Source organism: Stegodyphus dumicola, chromosome 5 (assembly GCF_044657685.1).
Source record: "Stegodyphus dumicola isolate Sdum_Otavi_A_Nest chromosome 5, ASM4465768v1".
NCBI lineage: Eukaryota > Metazoa > Arthropoda > Arachnida > Araneae > Eresidae > Stegodyphus > Stegodyphus dumicola.
The window spans coordinates 181181600-181202424 of record NC_140772.1 but is presented as its reverse complement, the minus strand read 5'-3'; the positions used below and the strand labels follow the sequence as shown (position 1 = coordinate 181202424).

Sequence of the window (20825 nt, the reverse complement as noted above, 5' to 3'; positions counted from 1 at the left end):
TAATCGTATAATGCATGAATTAGTTCGAACAAATGAAGAAATGTTGATTTGTTAGAGGGGAGGCAAAAATATCTGCGGATATTTGCGGTCGAAGGTATTAAAGGACGTTTTAAGAAACACATGCTGATGTTCAAGTTACACAAGGACAAATTTAAGAAGTTCATTCGATTGATGGAAATTGGGCACGCTGAGCAAACTACTAGCGTTCAGTAATCCTATCCCTTCGACAACTAGTGAGCTCAAAATACGCAAACTAAAACAATTTACTACTTTTGTTCATTAAGCCCTTTATTTCAAGTTTGGCTCATTTTTTAACACTGTTAAATGCCAATAGATAAGCTAAATAAATTATAACCACTAAAATGATTAGCATAAATGTCTGTCAAAACAGCCATTTTTTTCAATCATTTCAGATTTTAAAAATTTTCAGTCAAATTAAAATTAGTAGTAATTTGTATGAGCTCGTAAATTTAATTAAAAGTTATCTTGGATCCTCATTGAGGTATTAAAATAATACTCTTTAAGATTATCTTTACTTTAATGATTGGTTTATTCGCTGACTTTATCATGGATTTGTAGAATGATACTTAATGCATTCTGAAATTTATGCTACGATTTCCTATATCTGTGTTCACTTAAAATTACGTTTCTCATTAGGACATCAAAATTAAGTCTGCTTTATTAACCGCTCGTTATAAAGGAAAAGTAACGAATATTTATGTATAATGAAGAAATCAACGCATATATTCCTGTTATTTGCGTGAGGTTACCCTGCGTTAAACCTCAATGATAACCGAAACAGTACATGAAATGCAATATAATAGTGACGTATTGTATAACAGAGCAGATTTTGACATTATTTTGTAAGAAAGAAATTATCCGTAATTAAATTATCAAACATTAATTTCAATATGCTAGTAGGTGAAAAGAATTAAATTGCTCTTATGCAATCTTCTCATTTTAGAAAATGAGGCTTATATCATGTTTCTTACAATAATTACTTACTGAAATGAATTTATGAAGCACAAATCCATTTTGATGGTGACATTATTTTCTTTCTTCTCAATCCGGAGAATCAGACAAATTCAGAGCCCTCTTAAAAACTCAGTTTTAAAGAAACTAACAAAAGTTTTCTAACAAATATTTTAGATATTAGTTTCTAAAGAGCGTAACTTAAAATTCATGAAAAAAAACGTAAATTAGAAAATGCTATATATGTCTATTTGGAATATATATGTTTGCATAATAAAAAATATGCAACTATAGATTTTAATTTAAATTAGTAATATTCCCTTAATTCCTCTTTTTAATTTGGATATTTCCTCTCTCTATTCTGAAAATAGTCTTTATCTGAGCAGCACCATTGAAACTCTAACTTGTATTGTTGTCATCCGCGTTGCGTAAGGTCAATCACCTGTTGGTCAATCACCGTTCAAAACATAAACAAAGCACTTCGATCTTATAAACAGGTGCTGCTGAAGTGCGCATTTGCTTTTTTTTTTTTTTTTTTTCTTTTTCGCTTTTGCTTTCGCTATTCTATGTCTATTTACTTAGCTGTACATAATTTATTGTTTCACAAGGCGAATTATTATATGTAGATTTGTAGAGTGTTTATTGCACCTGCAGTGATATAAAAATCAAGAATAAATGCCCTAAGAAATTAATGATGAAATATGTATCAAGGATACGTATCTCCAAGTCTATTATTCAGAGTAAACAAGTGTTTAAATTTATCTTTCAACATCAGTATATGTATCAAATAATTTACACATATATATATAGATATAGGTATTGATATACTATGTAGAAATATGTATAGGTATATATATAGAGAGAGAGAGAGAGAGAGGTACAAATATGTATAGATAAACAGATATAGATACATAGATATAGTCCCTAAATTCGGGCAGCAGTTATTAACAGTCCTTCAATATTAATGTTCTGTGTAATATTCTGAACTCACTTCAGCATACACATCCCTGCTTTTTATACAATAAATATTTTAAGACACATCAACTTCAACTTGCATTAAAACATTCCCTGTAAATAAAATAATTGTTCTGTGTTTTGTTGATTATTAATTATTTAATACTAATAGAAACGAACAAAATTACTTTTTCCGATACATTAGTTCTAAATATATTGTTCTAAAATTTTATTAGGAAGGCTTATTTTATTTAAAGTACGCTAGTTTAAGAACAATGTGAATGTTAGACAACTTTTTCAAGGGCTAAAAGTAGTTTTCATGCGTGAGAAATTTCTTTTCACATGTAACCTGATTAAAATGCTAAAATCCAAAGGGAATGTCTTTTTTTTTAAACAAAAGTTTATAAAGCCCTATTAAGACATAAATAAAATTCTATTTTTATATCCCATATTTTTAATTCCCGCATTGCTTCATTTCCAGTATTTTACATCTTCAAATTTGTAAAATGGAAATAGGAATATTTTGAAGAATTAAATGATTTTATTTAGATTAAAAATATAATTTTTACATGATCATATTCACCTCATTTCCCCTCGTTCACTACTGAAAATTGCTTCTTATGCTGAGCTTTTCAAGTGTGCGTCAGCAGGCTGCCCAAGCTAATTATAGACCTGTAAATCGAAACCTTTTCCCAGAAAAACATGTCAAGCACGATTTCCATTCATGATCTATACCTATGAGCTAAGTCATTTAATTATTAATTTTCATTTCCGAAGTAAAAATCAGAACTGGTTTTTCATTTCTTCGATATTTAAAGGAATTTTCTTAAATTGTACGAATAAAAGCTAAACACCACAAAAGTCTCTCGCAATCTGCAAATTTACCTGACTTTCTACGATATATAAAGTTTAAAGTTACAATGCATATCAGCAATGGAAGAAAATTCTTCGATGTCATACTGTACAGTTTTTATTTATTTAAATTAAATTGGGATGGTAATATTTTTAGCATAACAGTGAATTGTACTTTATTGCATAATTTCTTAGTATTTGTACTCATGCAGAATAAAAACTGCAAGTAGCAAATAATAAGTTCTTGAAATTAACAATACGTTTCTATTTATGAAATACTCAATTAATTAATGGAGTTAGTTAACTCAGTATCATCCCAAAGTGTTCTTTAGATAATTTCTAGGAATGACACATATTTTGTCTTAAGAAACGCATACCCTTAGGTAGACTCTATTATTAGTCCAAAGGGGCTTTGTCTCTCAAGGACTATTGCTTTCGTTTTGGCATTTTGCGTTGAAAATTTCGAAAGTCTGTCTCATTTTCAAACTGTTGCAACCAAATATTATCGCTATGTATTAAATTTAAAGAAATTAAATTGCGAAGAATCTGCAGAAATGTATGTATGTTTCTCGCATTGTGATAAAACAACGGTGCCTAGAGCCATCAAAATTTGAATGACGTAATCCTACTGCGAATATGGAATCTGGAACCCAAATTTGAAATTTGGAATTTGTTTTATTATCGATTTCATATTTCGTAAATCTTAAACGACTTTTTGCTAACTAAGTCAAGGATTTCAAAGAGAGCAATGGCAACGTTGTACATAAAAAAACATTTTTATCTCCAGCGCTTGAGACTGTGTATCGGAAATTCTAAAGATATGCTCAAATTAAAATTATTTTGCTCTAGAACAGAATTCTATGGTTTAAGTGTGAAAAATATGATATTTAATAAAGTTGTCGAAATTTAGCATAATATTTATTTAGATTAAAGCGAAAGTCATATAAAATGTAAATCAGTCTTCGCTTCATCTTCTTCTACATTATATTATGAATTGTGAGGAAAATATTCATTGAATTCGTGTAAGAAAAGTACAAATTATCTAATAAAAACAAACATTTTTGAGCTTCTAATATGCACATATATATTTAAAAATTAAGTTAGGCCGTTTTGTTTTATGTGGCATTTTATATTCCATAACCTAGAATACAATTTTTATTCCCTTCTATTCAAAACTGTGCAAATAATTATCAGGAATATGCAAATAATTACTCTGTATAAATTAATTATTTAAGATGTATATAATATGTGTGTATGTAAATGTCTGTAAAACCAAAAATTTGGATCACAGTTGTTTGCCTTATTTTAATGAAAAACACTTTTTTTAAATTCTTACGTTATGGATTCGTGAAGACCGATTTATTCAGAGTAAGATATCGTAAAGCTTGAAGCTATTTTCTCATCTTTTCTTTTCTCATTTGTACTTTATTTGCATATGGTTTCAGGCAACTTCTTATAGCGTTCCAAGTTATGTCAAAAATTTAGCTGTTTATTTAAAATTCTGAGCTCGAGCATGTATTTTCGTTTCTGACTGCAATTTTTGTAACTGTGTAAAAGTAGTTTCCTTACAACGATTATACAACTGCTAAAGAGATAGATTTACAGGCGCAATCTACATTCCAGTTGCATTCTTAAATAAAAAAAATCATAAAATTTATCCTTAAATAAAATAATTAATCTAAAATGTAGCAAATATTATATTAAAATTTAAGCAGTATCAGTTTAACCTTCTATTTTAGAAAGTACAAAAGTACAAAACCGTAATATTAATGATAAAAATATAAATTTAATGTCATCTTTAATAAGAAGAAAGGTATTTCAGAAATCATAATCTATATTTTTCATTGGTTAAGTTTTCGTTTCGTGTTGCACAAATTTCGTTGAAATTATGTATTTAAATTTCTAACTTTAAATTTAAAACAAACTATATTACTCTGATCTTAGCGGAAATGAAAGACATTGGTTTTTATACAAGATTTTCTGTGTTACATAAATTAAATGTTCATTGAATTATTAATTCCCTTTCTCATTTATTGAAGATAGTACAGTTTTTTTGTGTGCAAATTTTAGTGTTAAGAACCTCACTAAGCTAAATAATGCATTCAATAAAAATTATTTTGTTCTTGTCTGTCTCATGATATTCTGCATTAAGAACTTTCCAATTTTTCGTTCTCTACTGGCTTGCTTATTGCCAGAATTTGCTTGTTTAGCATTTTATTCACTTCTTATAGTTTTAAATTCTATTATATAAAGCATAAAATGTTTAGATTACTGAACTTTATTTTTCGATTTTCCTCAGAATATGTTTATACACCTACAATAATGATTTTTAATAAACAGAAATATATATTTGCACGAAATGTCAAACATAAATATTTCTCACATTGTATTTCAACTCTTCAGCAACAAGATAAATGGAACTGTTTATAAAAATCCTTCAATTTTCTTTAGAATACATTTCAATAGAAATTTCTTCAAGGCGCAACTATGCTAGTATGGAAAAGAAATGTAAAGAATTCTCTGTTTGATGAAGAAATATAACTCACTAGAAAACATCAACGAGAAAGTACGAAAGAGAAAAATAAAAGGAATGGCGGTATTTGCTTTTTTGTTGGGGCATCAACTGTCATAATCCATATAAAAGCAATCCTTTCTCGTTTTTCCTTACCTCCAGAACTACGAAAATTGCTTTTTAATTTTCCCTTTAAGTTTTTATACCTGTTTTCAAACTACAGAGAAATTATATATGACATATAGTCATTATACTTTACAAATCACTATTATCTTTTATTTGTCGAAAAGCGATGCCTTTCCATATGAATTTTAAATGATTTTATGTAAACGTGCTCACAATAATAACAAGAAAGAGTACGTGATAAAATCACTAACATGAGAATATTCATCATAAAAAGGTAGTTTTTGTTCAAAAATTTTCTTACTCATACACATGAAGGAATAAAGTGATGCTTATATAAAGACGTAATCAAGAATGGAAAACATTATGCAACGGAACATTATACAAGGATATTGATTGTATAATTGTTTTACAATTTCAACATATTACAGCATTTCAGAAACACCATATGTTCTCTTCTGTTAGTGATTATAATTTTGTCTACAAATGCGTGATGAAAACGCAAAATAAAAGCGAACATTATAATATTACGCGTAATGCCAATTGATTTTAAAATCATAGAAGTATAATTAGATGGAACAACTCATCATATATAATACAAATTGGATGTCGACCAGACGGTGAGTGGTTAGTGAAGCCAACAACGATACCGAAGGGCCCGGACTCGAATCCTAGAGAAGGCATGGATGTTTGTAAATGTATAGTAGTGTCTAACTATGCGGCGATCCGAAAGTCCTCTGGAGAGGAAGTCATGGTTACTATTAAAACATGCTGTACGTAAGAAAACTCAATTTTAATTAAATGACCATTTGATAAATAAATAAACACATTAATCTTTCGATAAAACATCATTTATAAAAGGAACGTCGAGAGCAAGTCCAGCATGCGCAAGCACATCTGCCAGGTGAATAATGTGCTTGCAAAAGTATAATTACTTACTATTTTGCTGAAATGCTGCTTTCCTGTTATACAATCTACTGCAGTAGCAATGGCAAAATATTCTTGACTCCCTTTTTTTTCAATTTGAGAATAAAAGTTTTACATCATTTTAGTAATACATTTTCTTAGACAATTCCTTGAATGTATTCTGTTAGGCTAAAAACTTATTCAAAAAAATTTTAAAAAGCAACAATTACTGTCATGTCATAATACAGTCTACATGGCGAGTTATTTCACTACTAATGTTGGAAATGTTTCATGTATGCGTGTCCTTATTTCTGTATAAGTATGTGGCTTTAGGAGAAAAAAACTTCATTTGTCTGAGCTTTGGAAGAATCAAATTAGGAGACAAGATATGATTAATAATGAACCTTTTTGTAAGTAAACCTTTTTGTTTTCGTAACCAAATTCCTCTTAATTAAAATAAGAAGCAAGTTACTTTTTGAAAATTTTTTATTTAATTTTTTATACACTTTAAATTCATTTTCGTTAACTCTCCGGGGGATTTCCTTTGAGAAGAATTTAATATACCTGCCTGTTTGCAAAACTGAAATTGTATTTAACCTTTCTTATTACACTGAGAGAGAAGTAAATAATGTGCTTGGAATTTAAAAATAGTAAAGTAATAAAAACACGCATGTTAATTATTTGAAATGTAAATATTGTATAACAACTGATTTATTTTTTTGACTAAATATTAGCTTTCATGTTTTTTTTTTTCTTTTTACAACTATATTACACTTTTGAAACAACAGTTAATTTAGTATAAAGAGGGAAGTACTACTTGGAAGCAGAAGTATCTTTTCTTTTTCTTTTTATTCTCTTTTCTGCATTAACATAAGTTGATTTCTTTTGCATTTCTTTCTGCCAATAGGGATAAGTTTGAAACTTCTCGCTTCTTGGGATTTTTCGAAAACTCCGATGAGGGATTTCTTTTCCGAGAACAGTGATAATAATTGTTCTACTTAACAAGACTGATTACATACGCTTCTATCGTTAAACACCATAAGTTTACATAAAACAAAGGTACATTAGACTATAATAATTTTACTAGCGCAGTTAATTTTTCTATTTGTATCTGTCAATAAATTGTATACTAATAAATGTGCGTTTATATTCCCTTCCTTTGTCTTGTCAAGTTATATAAGTAATGGTCATGTTTCTTTTCTCAAGATTGAATTATTTTCAGTGTAGTTTGGAATATTTGAACTGAACACTTTCATTTAGAAAATATATAGATACATGTAATTAACACACACATAAGCTATCTAGATAAATCATTGAGTAAATCATTGGCTGTACCCTTATAGCCAACCACCTTTTTATTTCTCTGCACATCAGACAGGTTTTACAAGATTTCTAAAGATGCAAATTACGACACTTTTACCCCGTTATTCTTGTTAAAAAATTGTTGATATTTTCGTTATATTTTGTTCCGTTAACAAAGGCAGGGTAATTTTACATTTTTTGAAAAATAGCGGCAGAAACTATGATTTCCATTATTTAAAAAATAACAAGAAAACATAGGAATCCAGCAAAACGGGTCTCAGAAAAGAAATTTTGCTACATCTGTATTAAATACTTTATTTTAATATAGATAATAAAATTTCTCTATTCCATATTATTAAATATAAAATTGATTATTTACATTTAATACTTTTATTACACACGTTATAATTGCGCTACAAATCAGTAATTCATTGCTAAACGTGAAACCTCTAATTATGAGAGAGTGCATAATATTTTTATAACAAATTGCCTGCTGAAAAAGTGTCCGTTTAATAGATGATGCACAGCATAGTGGACATGCGATTCCAACTTATATTAGTAACGCAATTTATTGATTAAATGCTTCCAACTTATTTGAGTTTCCGAATTATGCTTAGATTTTGTTTCATCTATGAGAGATTCTCAGTATTACAAGTTTCTAAATCTGTTGTGACACTACGACATATATATCTCGGTCATGGGTTTGCATTATTCAATGGCTGAATTCAAGCAGCTTTTCACATATGGGAAATTCATTGGATAAGGTTCGAAGAAGCTCTATCTGCCAATCAAATGGATTATTCCAGTGGCCAATGAAACGCAAACAGAATCTGTAGCGTCAATGTTAAATGTCAACCATGAAAAACTATTTCCTCTACCTTTGAGGTCAAAATGTGTTTTGGTACTGACATTTTAAAGTCGTGAGCAATTTTATCACCTCGAATGCATATGTGATTGCCCACGTCATTGCTGTACAAAATGCGGTTATACATAGATATTTTATTGACGTTCCTGATCTTTGCACTACTAACAAATAATGCCAAATTATGGACTGTTTGTATTCATGTAGATTTATTTAATAGATGTTTTAGGCATTAAACTTTTCTCCTGCCCCAGCGTATTTCTGGAACTTAGCTAACCCTGCTGAGCGTTGTGACGTCTGAGGTTATATGCTTCATGTGTAGGTAAACATGAAAGGCATTTAGTACATCATTCTTAAAACGTGCTTACAGAAACACTTTTTCATAAATTCCTGAAATGAGCGTTTTTCTTCAATGATCGTTTTTCTTAGTTAATAAGCAGGTACTACATTTAATTTGATGAATATTAAGAATATGTGAAGGCGGCAAAAACTATCTTAGCATATTACGATCGATGTCACGGGCCAGCTGGATTTGAATTTGATCGGTATGTGCTATTATTAAAAGGATAAAAATATTTCTATATCTTTTTCTAGTAGGTTGGGCTAAAGAACTTACAAATTTAAACTTAAATACAGGCTAAAGTGACACCGCTTGATTACTAAAGTCAGGTGATCATAAAAAGACCATTATGTGACTATCCTCTTCTGCTAGTTTCTACAATAAACATATTGGTAAATAATATGTTTATTGGAGTTGTGCACAATTCACATAATTTCCCTGCTGTGTACTTACGGTAAAGAAACATAAAACAGAAATATATCCAGAATTCTGCCATCATTACAATTGTTTATTTAAGAAACATAAATCATAATATATTTCCTGCTATCAAATAGATACGTCAGAATGAATTCCATAATTATCAAAAAAAAGATTTAATTGCGGCTATCACACAACATTTAATTACTGCTAACCAGTCATTATATAAAAATGCGTGGAATGTAATTATATGAATAGGAAAGATTGTTTTGATTTGGTTTGGTTTATATGATTATGGCAAAGCACGCGAGGGATATCTGCCTCAGGGTATTTAATAGGGAAGATCAGAATTAAAAAGAACATTTTTTAATATATCCCGGTCTGAAATGTTGCATGCGCAAAGCATTTCGATAATCACCGCAGCATTCAGATTATTATAATAATTACGCTTTGATTATGTGATCTGTTTGCAGAAATATATTTATCTAAAAACAAGAGAATGTATACGTGCATCAAGGTATTCCAGTAATAAGCAGATTCATAGAAGGTATAATCTTAAAAAAGACAATTTGTGGAGAAACATTTTTAAATAAAGTGTAGTGTTGCAGGTCCTAGTTTTTAAATTTATAATATGGCTTTTTAATAGTGATCAACATTCATATAAAGTTTTTAAAAAATGCATTTTTAAAAGTTCCAAAATAAATTTTATAATAAAGTAAATCATGTACTATATTACAGACTAATACTGTTTACTGCAGAGATGTATGTTAGTAATTCTAAAATGTTAAATTAAATAATAGTAATAAATTAAATAGGAAAATTTTTCATAATGTCTTATTAATCAAACTGAACATTGTACACTATTTAGTATGTAACCATATTCATTAGTTCTGTGTACTTTTCTTGTTAAGTGACTTAAAAGATTCTGTTAAATTTTAAAAAAAAATTGCTAAACTTGGAATCGAAAATAATTAAGTTCAATTTTACAGCAGAAAAATGCCTCAACAAGCTATGACTTACAGCATGATGTACGAATATACTGTAATATACTGAAACATTAAAAATGCTTTATTAGGACACAGAATAGATTCAAAATACAACAATCTGTTTAAAACTGAGGAAAAATAATATTAATAATGAGGACATGAATAAAGAGTCAGAGTTTAATTCTACCTCTGAAATTCTACCAAAGATAGTGTCAAGACAGTTTTATTCCAAACATTTTTAGAAATCGCCAAAAGTAAAGTTGACTCATTTTATATATAGAAAATGAGTATATATATATATATATATATAATACCTTATAGAAAATGAATCTACTTCGTTATCTGGACGTTTTGCTTATCTTAAAATAGATAGTAATAATAGTTATTTTGTGCACAATCTATTAGAAACAAATAATGAAAATATAGGAAAAAACAGTGTTACTCTTTCAGTCTAAAAAATGTTGGTAATAGTAAAAACATACATGTTTTCATATCTTTGATAAGATAAGTGATCAATTCTTTAGCTACAGCAGTGGTTCTTTAGCTACATAAATAAAGGCTATATTGATAATTATTAGTTCTCCAAAAATTAAAATTTAAAATAGTAGGGCTACTTTAATTTCTCCAGCTCACATCTAAAGCTAAGTAAAACTTATCGTATTAGCGAATTAACTGTGTATAATAATTTAATATTTTGTAACGGACCGATTAAGGTTATTTTAATTTAAATTATTGAAAATTTAAGCAGTGAATAACTATTTTCCAAAATAAAATCGACAATCTAAATTCAACTTACACGCATGATCATACTTAAATTTGTATCCATATTTTGTATTATATGGAAATGAAACTTTTATATGACATTTATCAGACATAAAGAATTAAATAGTATTTCGACAAAAGTTTAAGCAGGTCGTTTGTTTTAAATATCATTTTATTGCTTGAATATCTCTCTAAAACACCTTGTGTAATATGAAGAGAGTAAACACAAGTGTTACAAATTACTAAAGGCGCCGGTTATACTTTTCCTGAATTCACAGATGGGAACACACACTCTTTATGGTCGACCCTGATCTCTACCCTTATAAAAGTTCGTTTCTTATCAGTTTAAGGCAAAATATCATATCCAAAAGTAATTCTTGTATAATTCTGAACAAAATAACTCAACAAATACATTCCCATGCTAAGTATGAGATGTGAAATTTTTGTGCAAACATTTTTATTTACCGATTTTAAAACTTCTAGCATCTGAATTCAAACTTAAATTAAACGTAACTACAAAACCTCTCGGCAACTTATATACCGCAGACCTCTTGCTACATATTTATTTTAAATTTATTCAACTAACATATAATTTTCTAATATTTTGATTTTCTTCTATGATCATTCTATTCTATTCTATTCTTGATCATATTATTTACACTATTCTATTAAATAAATAAAAGCGTGAACTTTTAAAATTGAAATTATCTTCAAATTAGATTATAAGTTTCTTGCTACAACAATAAAATGTAGTTTCATTATTTGGCAACATTTAATTCTATTTTTACTTAAAAAGAGAACCGCAGTATTTGCATGGTTTTATTACGATGCGTTAACTAGTTTTTCCCTTGTTAATTTGAAATTTTATAAACTACGAGTTAATTTCTTTTTACTTGTTTTGTCGAAGCATAAATCACTGTCAGCAGTGTTCGTCATAGGGAGAGAATCGCTACGACATATACGATATTCCCTATCTATTATTATAAATAATATAGATTATTTTCAACAGTGTAGAAATAAAGACTATAGTGATAATTATTAATTCCCCAAAATTTAAGACACAACGTTTTTTTAAAATTATGTTTGAAATCTTTCAATTAACTGTAAGGATCATTCTGTTCGGTCCAAAAATTACTTTATCTTGTACGATTATCACAAGCTTTATCATTACGCTTAATGTAAGATGCAACATTGAACTATGGAAAAAAATTCAGCGTGTCATTCAAAAAAATTAAAATGAAAAATACATACGTTAGAGTAAATCTAGCATGTATCTTAACTTGAGCGAGAGCATCTATTGACACAGACAATTTGACACATATTTGAGCTTATTTGACACAGACACACAATGTTAGATGCTTATAACTAGAGTTCTACAAAATCGAGAGGAGTCGAGATAATTTATGTTCTATTGTAATTCTGTCTGTCTAGTTTTTCTCAGTATTCCCTTGAAAACAAGCATAAATCGTGGAGGCTACTAAAACATTTATTACTTTCACATGTAGGAAACCTAGAGTCTATCAGTAAGAACTGAAACATATAAGAAGTAAACATGGAGACAATAAGCAATCATTTTATCGTAAGATTCCATGTGTAAGGAAACCCAGCTGGTGACTCGTGTCTCTCTGATAACGATGGTTATATATGTAAGACAAATGTTCTTTATAATTTTTTGAATTATCATTCATAAATAATTAAAATTTTAGAAGCTTAACATGTTTAAGCACGTTTTCCGGCTTCTAATTATCCGCAGATTTCTCTCAGACTCTTGCAGTTACTAAATCACAGAATGATGTAAAGTGTTATTTTATATTTTGTTAATACAATATTTTTTAAAATATTCTGAAAGCAAGTAAAATAGTATTTAAATACTATTATTATTTAAATACTATTTTTATTACTCTTCTTTTATACTTCGATTCGATTCGCAATAAATGCGAAGAACGTATGTATTTTAAATCTCAGTAACATTTCTAGCAATATTTCTTGTAGACATCTTCGAGTATTATTCATGAACAATAAATAAATTCGAAGTGGTTGGTGAAATACTTATCCTAAATAAACTTTCCGAAACATCAGGTTGTGTTTACATAAGTAACAGCAAACATTTAGATATAATTTCGTGTTTATATATAATTAGGATAATTATATCTGTTGTATAGTCTGTGTTTAAATTCTAAGCACTGGGAGATCCTGAAATGTATTCCAGTACCTAATTTGTTTTCTCTAAAGGTAGATTGTCCAGAAAGAACTAATCGAATTTCATGTATATGGCATAAATAACTAGGCTATTTCCATTCCCGTCACGCCAGATGGGCAGTGGTTAAGATTTCTTCACACTCAACTTCGCGAACTCCCTAAATGAGCTCATAATTTAACCTACTCTGAAATGCGGAGGAGAAAATAAACCAAAGGACTAAATCCTTTCTCCGGTCATTAGTCAGCACTGCTTGGTCGAAGTCGCAAAGAGAGTAGAAATTTACAGTTTTCCAGCTTCTCTTTAGAACTCACGTCACATGACAAAGGTTTCAAATGTAGACCGCGAAGCAGAGTGCTGAGGTTGCTATAAACCTTCTTTTGCTTCTTGCTTGTCATCTCAAGGAAAGCGAAAAACTACCTTTCCAGACATTTTGATGTTTTTCGCTAGTACTACGTGGTCCGGATTCCAAGGCAAGAAGACCTTAGTTGATTGGATATTTCGTTTAGAACATGGTTCGCAAACGTTTTAGTATCGCGACCCAATTTTAAGTATTCGGACCGGTTTGCGACCCCAAATTCTCCAGGAATATGTATTTTATAATACGTGTGGAACTTTGCTGTGCAGTTTTTTAGCAACCGTGCGATCCCCAAAAGAGTTTTTTCTCCTCTTATTGCGCCCCGACACTTATTGTGAAGACAGTTGATTTAGAAAAATGAGTAAATTATATTTGCAAAGAGAATATGTCCGAGAAACTTTGATTTCACTGCGTACTCATTTACAATAAAAATCCAGACATAATACGGAGGGACGTGTGCTGCAATCTTACATTTTTGATGGGTAGCTTAAGTGAGTAGAAACTTTCATATGCATCCAACAAGAAATTTAAATAAATGATGTAAATATCATGCTTTGAAACAAAGAAAGTATGCAATTCCTCAAGCTAACTAACAACATACACATAATTAAGTATTTTAAGATAAAACTAGTTTTAATTTTGGGACAGTATAGCTATTGTTTGAAGTCATTATTTTTTTCGTTTGTATCTTTATATCTGATTTTTAAGAACAGGATTGCCTGAGTAACCAAAAATAAAGAGCAGTACATAACATTATCTGTTATGTTTTCGTAGCTTAATGTTGGGAAGTTATAAAGCAGAATTTAAATTCATCTTTAAATGTCTAAAAAAAGGTTAAAGAAACTAATGATTTAGTGCATTTAATTTGGAGAGCTAAATGAGGTGATTGTCAATGTTTTCAATGTTGAAAATTTTGCTTCATCGCAATTGACACTGTAATTAATCCAATCTATTACATTCCGAACTGAATACATAATATTTACCTCTATGCACTGATATCTTATTCTACAGTGCATTTTGCTTGAATCCAATCGTTGCATCTTTAATTTTAAAAATTTATTACTTAACTAAAGCCTGGAAAAGTACAGAAACAAATGCCGGTTTCCGGAAAATAAACCGCTGTAAATAAATCGTTTTAATACTATATGAAGTGCAATTTTGTACTTTTGTTCGGTATTTAAAGATAATAGCATTTTGAAGAACAAAGAATTTCCATTCTTTTTGAATTATTATTACGTGTCTCTTTTTTTTCATGGATTTAGAAATAAGATTTTCAGAATCGTATGCTGCCTAATGACAATTTTATATGCGATACCAAATTAAAATATATTTTTCTGAGAAATGATCAAGGAATAAGGAATCAGTTATGATTTCCTTACAAAAGCAGAAAAATGTGAAACTGAACAAGATTAAGGACAGTACTGAAAATCTGTAGACATTAGTCTGATTTAAAACATGCTTTTTTAAAGAATGCCCTAACACTGTTGCAATGCAAATTAAACCAGTTGTTTTAAAGCAATACGTAACATTTGTTAGTAAGTAGGATATGAATGAATATAGAAATAGAATGGCATAAAATACCTACGAAGCAAATATTCTTATTTTTCTGAATAATCTTCGCTTATATTGAGGCTCTTCTGCGAACAATGCATGGGACTCCTAGTACCTGTTCCATCATGTTTTTTGTATGGCTGTTGAGCGAATCCTCGCTTCATGAAGCCTGGAATTGTCAGAATAGAATAGTAGGCTACCTCAGCATAACTCGTTAAGAAAATTCTTAAGGAACTTGTAATTTTGTCACTTACTACTACAGGATAATCTTAGGTTGTTGGAAAGCGGTATATTGAAAGCGGGATTCCATCATAAACAATCAAATAGCCAAGAAAGATATACTGAGATTCAATGGGTCCTGACATTTTCGGCGAAAATTTAACATTTGATCGCTTTATGATGGAGCAGGTACATTGACTCCTCGTCTCTGGAACTGGACTGGCAGAAGAAACATCACAACCCACTGCTTGCTATAATGTAATGCATGGCAACGATTATAATGGTATAGTATGGTAATGATTATAACGGTATAGCATGGTAACTATTTCCCCATTGTTCTGGCGTAACTAAAGGACCGGTGGCGTTAGATTTTGGCTTGATACAAATCATGGTTATGTCGGTACCTACCTAAAGACACATTTGGAAGTACTCATAGCTATTCTCGATATCCCACTACCATTTTTAACTTATTTTCCTGATAAGTGTATGAAAATGCTATCAGAATTCCTTTAGTTCTCATGCATGTAAAATATTTCAAGGTGCAAATATATTGAGAAAAATATAAATTCGCCATCTTTAGTTAATAGAAATTTCCCATTACAATTAATTATGAAGACGTATGTAGTATCTGCTCATGAAATTCCTTAGTTCTTTTGCTGTCATGCAGTTGGAAATTTTCTCTCTGGTAGTATAAATTTGCTAATCATTAAAAAATAATAGATGAGTCAAGCGAATGTTAAAAGCATAATTATGGTCTAGTACTTTTTCTCGTTCTTTTTATTGTTTATCTCGTTGTTATTTACTGAATTCCAAAAATCTAAGTTGTTGAAACTTTTATGGTCAGAGCTCGTAAAATTCAATTTCAAATATTCTAATGTTGTCGTATGTGCAACATCTCAAAGAATTTAGAGTAGTAAATGTAATAAAATTAGGATGGGAAGTATTTCTTAATTTAAATTATAATAATGCTCATGTATTTTGAGTTTAATCATAGAAACATTGCGTGAAATGGGAAAAGTATCTCTGGTGATTATTTATAAAAAACGATCCATTCAACTAACCTTATTCCAAACAGAAGCTTAAGAATAAAAAATCTGAGAAGCAATAAAAAGGAAAGAGTTTGTAATAAAAGAAAAGTTTATGTCTCCTAGTTAGCAGGAGAAGATATTTTTAGCAGAAGTAAATAATCCCACTTCTTTTCTTAGAGTAAAATATTTTTTATTTTTCTTTTCTTTTTTAAAGTGCATTATGACACTGAGAGCCGGACCATAAAGGAAAGATTTCCATTTACATCATTATTGAATAGATCTTTATAAAAATGGTAATTTAAATCTTTTGAATAGTTTTAATAATGAAAAATTAAAATCATTTCTTTCTACATAATTTTATTTATAAGCATTAAATGACACATTGCATAGCTATATTACGATTCATTTTAAATATAACACTAGGTATCTGATCTTGAATTTTGGGTAAAACGTAAGATATATGTACTTCATATAATTTGTTGAAGGATTTCAAAATGTCCCCATAATATGAAGATTCTCTGTCTGAAAAAGGAAAATTAATACAAAGTTAAGAAAATTAAAAAAATATTGTAGGATAAGAGATCTTTTTATTAAAACCCGAGTATTCATTTATATGGTATTGAAAATTAAATTTAAATAAAGCAGAAAGTCTTATCAAATACCTACATTGTGTGGAAACTAATCTCGGTTGGCAGGTGACAGGTGACGGAGGACAACGTGGTAATTCTAAATTTCGAGATTATTTCTTTTGTATTCAGTACTTCATCAAATGTTTAACATAGAAAACTTAGTTTTTTGTACCGCCGAGTGCATTTTGAACTACGTTTCTCTTTTTAAATTGAATTATAATATTTCACTTTTAATTAAATTTACATAGGAATTAATGGTACATATATTTACATATTTTTTAATTATAACAGCTAATCTCTTTTATTCCGCTGCAAATGAAATCAAAATTTTATTTTCTTGCTCATCACGGTTTTTATGCAAATGAAAAAGCTGATTTCTTAGCTAAAGATGCCTTAAATTTACCCATTGATATCAACATTAGCCTTCCAAAGAGCTATTGGAACTCCTTTCATTATCAGAAGCTTTTAGTTAAGTGGAATGAGAAATATATCTTGTAATGCTAAGGTCACCAAAATCTTCTTACGTTCTATTTACCATTGACTGCATTCTGAGTCTTTCCTTTCTGTAAATTTTAAAATTTATCAGTTTTTATCTGGTCACGGTAAATTTGCAAGTTACCTGTTTAGTTTTAAACTAACAATGTATGTTATTTAAGTCAATTAAAATCAAAAAATTTATGTTAGTGTTCAAAAAGAGAACATCAAGATGTGGAACATTTGATTTTCTCATGCCTTACATTTAACGGCTCTAGATTATGCTTGCAGAACGATTTGAATATGTTCAGAGAGGCTTGGCCAGTGAACTTATCTTTTTTCGTGAAGTCCAGACTGCTGTTCTCTGTTTTTGTTCGTTTTATTTATGGATATAACTTTTAATGTTTTAGTTAACTTACTTTTGTAAGCTCCGTGTGTGGTGCACGGGGAGTCTGTATGTTTTCAAATATATATATATATATATATATATATAAAACCCTTAAGGTTTTTCTTTAGGTATTACTTTTAATTTTACTTGAAGAGGTTAATATGTTTTCAATCTAATTTTTAATTTATTGTCATAAAATTATAACAGAAGAAGTTCAAAATCCAGATGATACAAAGCAATGGATTATTCAATGAAATTATACGCAAATATCCAACATTTTTAATTCAGAAACGAACATCACTTCAAATCTTTGAAATGTTTAAAATTTTAAAAAGAAAAATGACTGCAGTTTTCAATTTCTTTTATCACAGATTATTATTGAAGGCGTAAGAGGAACCAGTTACATAGGAGATACAGCTATAGATGATGTCTTGCTGACAACAGCAGATTGCGATAGTTTGGGAAATGTGACGCAGCCTACAGCTGGTAAGCATATGAGAAATCTTTCCATGTGACTGTTAATAATTCAAAATGTAGAATTTACTTTAAATTCATTATCTGTGGGACCAAAAGCACAGAAATGATCGAAAAATCTAAATGTAGTTTCTTTATATTTCCAGAAATAAATTGTGTGGAGCAAAGAAATCAAAGACTTTAGCCGAGCGGTATATCGTATAATGTTTAAATATAGAACAGTGAGATACTAATAAAATTTAAAATAAATTTTCATTCTTTGTCTTAAAAACGTTTTAATAGTTTTATGAGTGTAAGGCATTTTGAAACTTTGATGAATGCCTAAAGCAATGTTTGCCTTTCAAAGCTGGAATACAGTTTATTGTTCTGTGTAGCCCCAAATCTCACCCTCACTGTTCTGTATCTTGTCTGTATGTTTTCAGAGTAACTTGTCTACATTTCTTCCCATCACTATTCTTTTCTAAGCTTTATCTTTGCCTAACGTCTTATATTCGCTCTCCTCTTCAACGGCGAAACCGATGTGATAAAAAATATCTTATTTGCCAATGTGGTTTGGTGTCGTTAATTTGATTATGGCAAAGCACGCGAGGGCTGTTTGCCTGACAAAAGGTATGCCTTCGCCAAGGGCTTTCTAAGGAAAACTGGCTTATATTTGTGTTAATCTTGGTGAAATGCGCCGCCACTAGACCGTCAATCTCAGAACAGCTGTTTTTGTTAGCTGGACGAGTTCAATATACGCAGAGTAAAAGGAAAGATTCCGGGATGGCTTGTAACGGAAAGTATTTACATCGCGGAATGGTTTTCAGTAGCTGTTGGAGATGTGCTGGATGCTTATTCTTAAATCGTGGAAGGACTTTCATTGCGTATTTTTATGCTCTGTGTTTTATTGAATCTTTTGTTTAAGGACAGATTAATTTTTGTGAATTCGTGAAACAAAAATAATATTTCGAAGGGAAATGCATGTTTGAAATGCAAAAAATTTAGGCATTGTATGCTTATTTAAAATTTCCTTTCTTTCTTAATTTCTTTAAATTATATAATTTTGTTTATTATTTATTTACTAGAACTCTTATTTTAGTAACAGGATTACATGAATTGAATTAAAAAAAGCGTAACTGTAAGTTTTTATTTATTTAACATGTTGTAGAAAATTTTAACTGTAATTTTCTTTTGCTTTTAATATTTACTGCTGATATGATAATGTTACAACAAAACATAATTATAACTTTTTCCCTAGTACACAAAATAAATAATGCTTTCTAGTATGATATATTTTGGTGGAGCTTTAAAAGGTCTACCATTATGTGAAAAGAGTATTGTATTCACTTTCTGTGTAAATTTACACAGAAAAAAAAATTTTCATGAAATAAGACATATAAAAAAGTCCAGTCATAAAGTAGACAGTGTTCTTCGAAGTTACACCATTCAATCATTGGTAATCAATGGGTCTTTAAAATTTTATTTTTCAAATACATTTATTCTAAATACTAGGATATAAATGGTTGTCTTAATGATTTTTCTAAGTTACAGAAGTGTCAAACAAAATTTATATTATAAAGTACTGAAAATTAATAAAAGATTCACAATAAATATTTCTTATTTAAATTTCATTTTATAAGGAAAACTAAAAAAGCATAATACATAAACTAACATGAGGAAAACCTATCTCCAAAGTTTCACATGGTTGACATTAATGTGAGCTATTAATATAAAATAATCAAATGGCTGGCAATAGTGGTAATTAAAATTGCAGTATAGATAGTTATATGGCTTAGCAGATCTATGATTAGATTATGTAAAGCAGCATGTTGTGACTATGTGGGTTAGTATGCCTTTTGCGTCGAGGACTTTCTAGAGCAAACTGTCTCATATTTTATATTCCTAATGTATAAATTTACATAATTACTCACGCGTTTCTCCCAAGTAACTCCCTAACAGTCGTGTTAATAAAATAAATGATTGGCAGTGTTGTATCTTGGTACATTCTTGAAGCGAGTTATTTTTAGTTTTTGCATTTGATATTATTCCATTTAATTGACTAATCAAAATTACGCAGTCTGAAAGTCAACAAAATCTGTTAATTTATCTAAAACAAGTGATATATTCGGAAAAGAAATTAAGTGCCCATAAGCTTAACAAAACTGGAAGCATCTGAAAAAGTATTTTAACCAAAAATAAATAAATAAATAAATAAAACTATATAGTCAGAATGCTAAATAAAAGTGTAAAACCTAAATTTGGAACATGCGAGTTAAAAGTAAATTTGTAATTTAAAATATCGCATCCAATATATAAATGTGTATTAAATTTTATAAATGTTATAAAACTAAATTAACATTTTAAATTAAATATTTCTCAATATTTTTGTAATTTTCTCGTTCAAATCTCACAGACGGAATAGGTATATGGATGTTTTCATTATAATATAATAGGAGCATTTCAATTTAATATTCAGTATTATAAAAACACTTTATTTATAATACAGAAGGAATAAAAATACAGTTCTTGATTTTCAACAA

General features: G+C 29.2%; 1 protein-coding gene across 1 annotated transcript in view; it reads left to right on the top strand.

Annotated features, from left to right (window-relative positions):
- Positions 1–20825, top strand: part of LOC118189076 (uncharacterized) — a 408861-nt gene that overhangs the window by 367860 nt on the left and 20176 nt on the right. The window contains exon 7 of the mRNA XM_085817435.1: positions 18204–18318. Within this exon, the coding sequence (XP_085673561.1) occupies positions 18204–18318 (115 nt within the window). The remainder of the gene's footprint in view (positions 1–18203; positions 18319–20825) is intronic.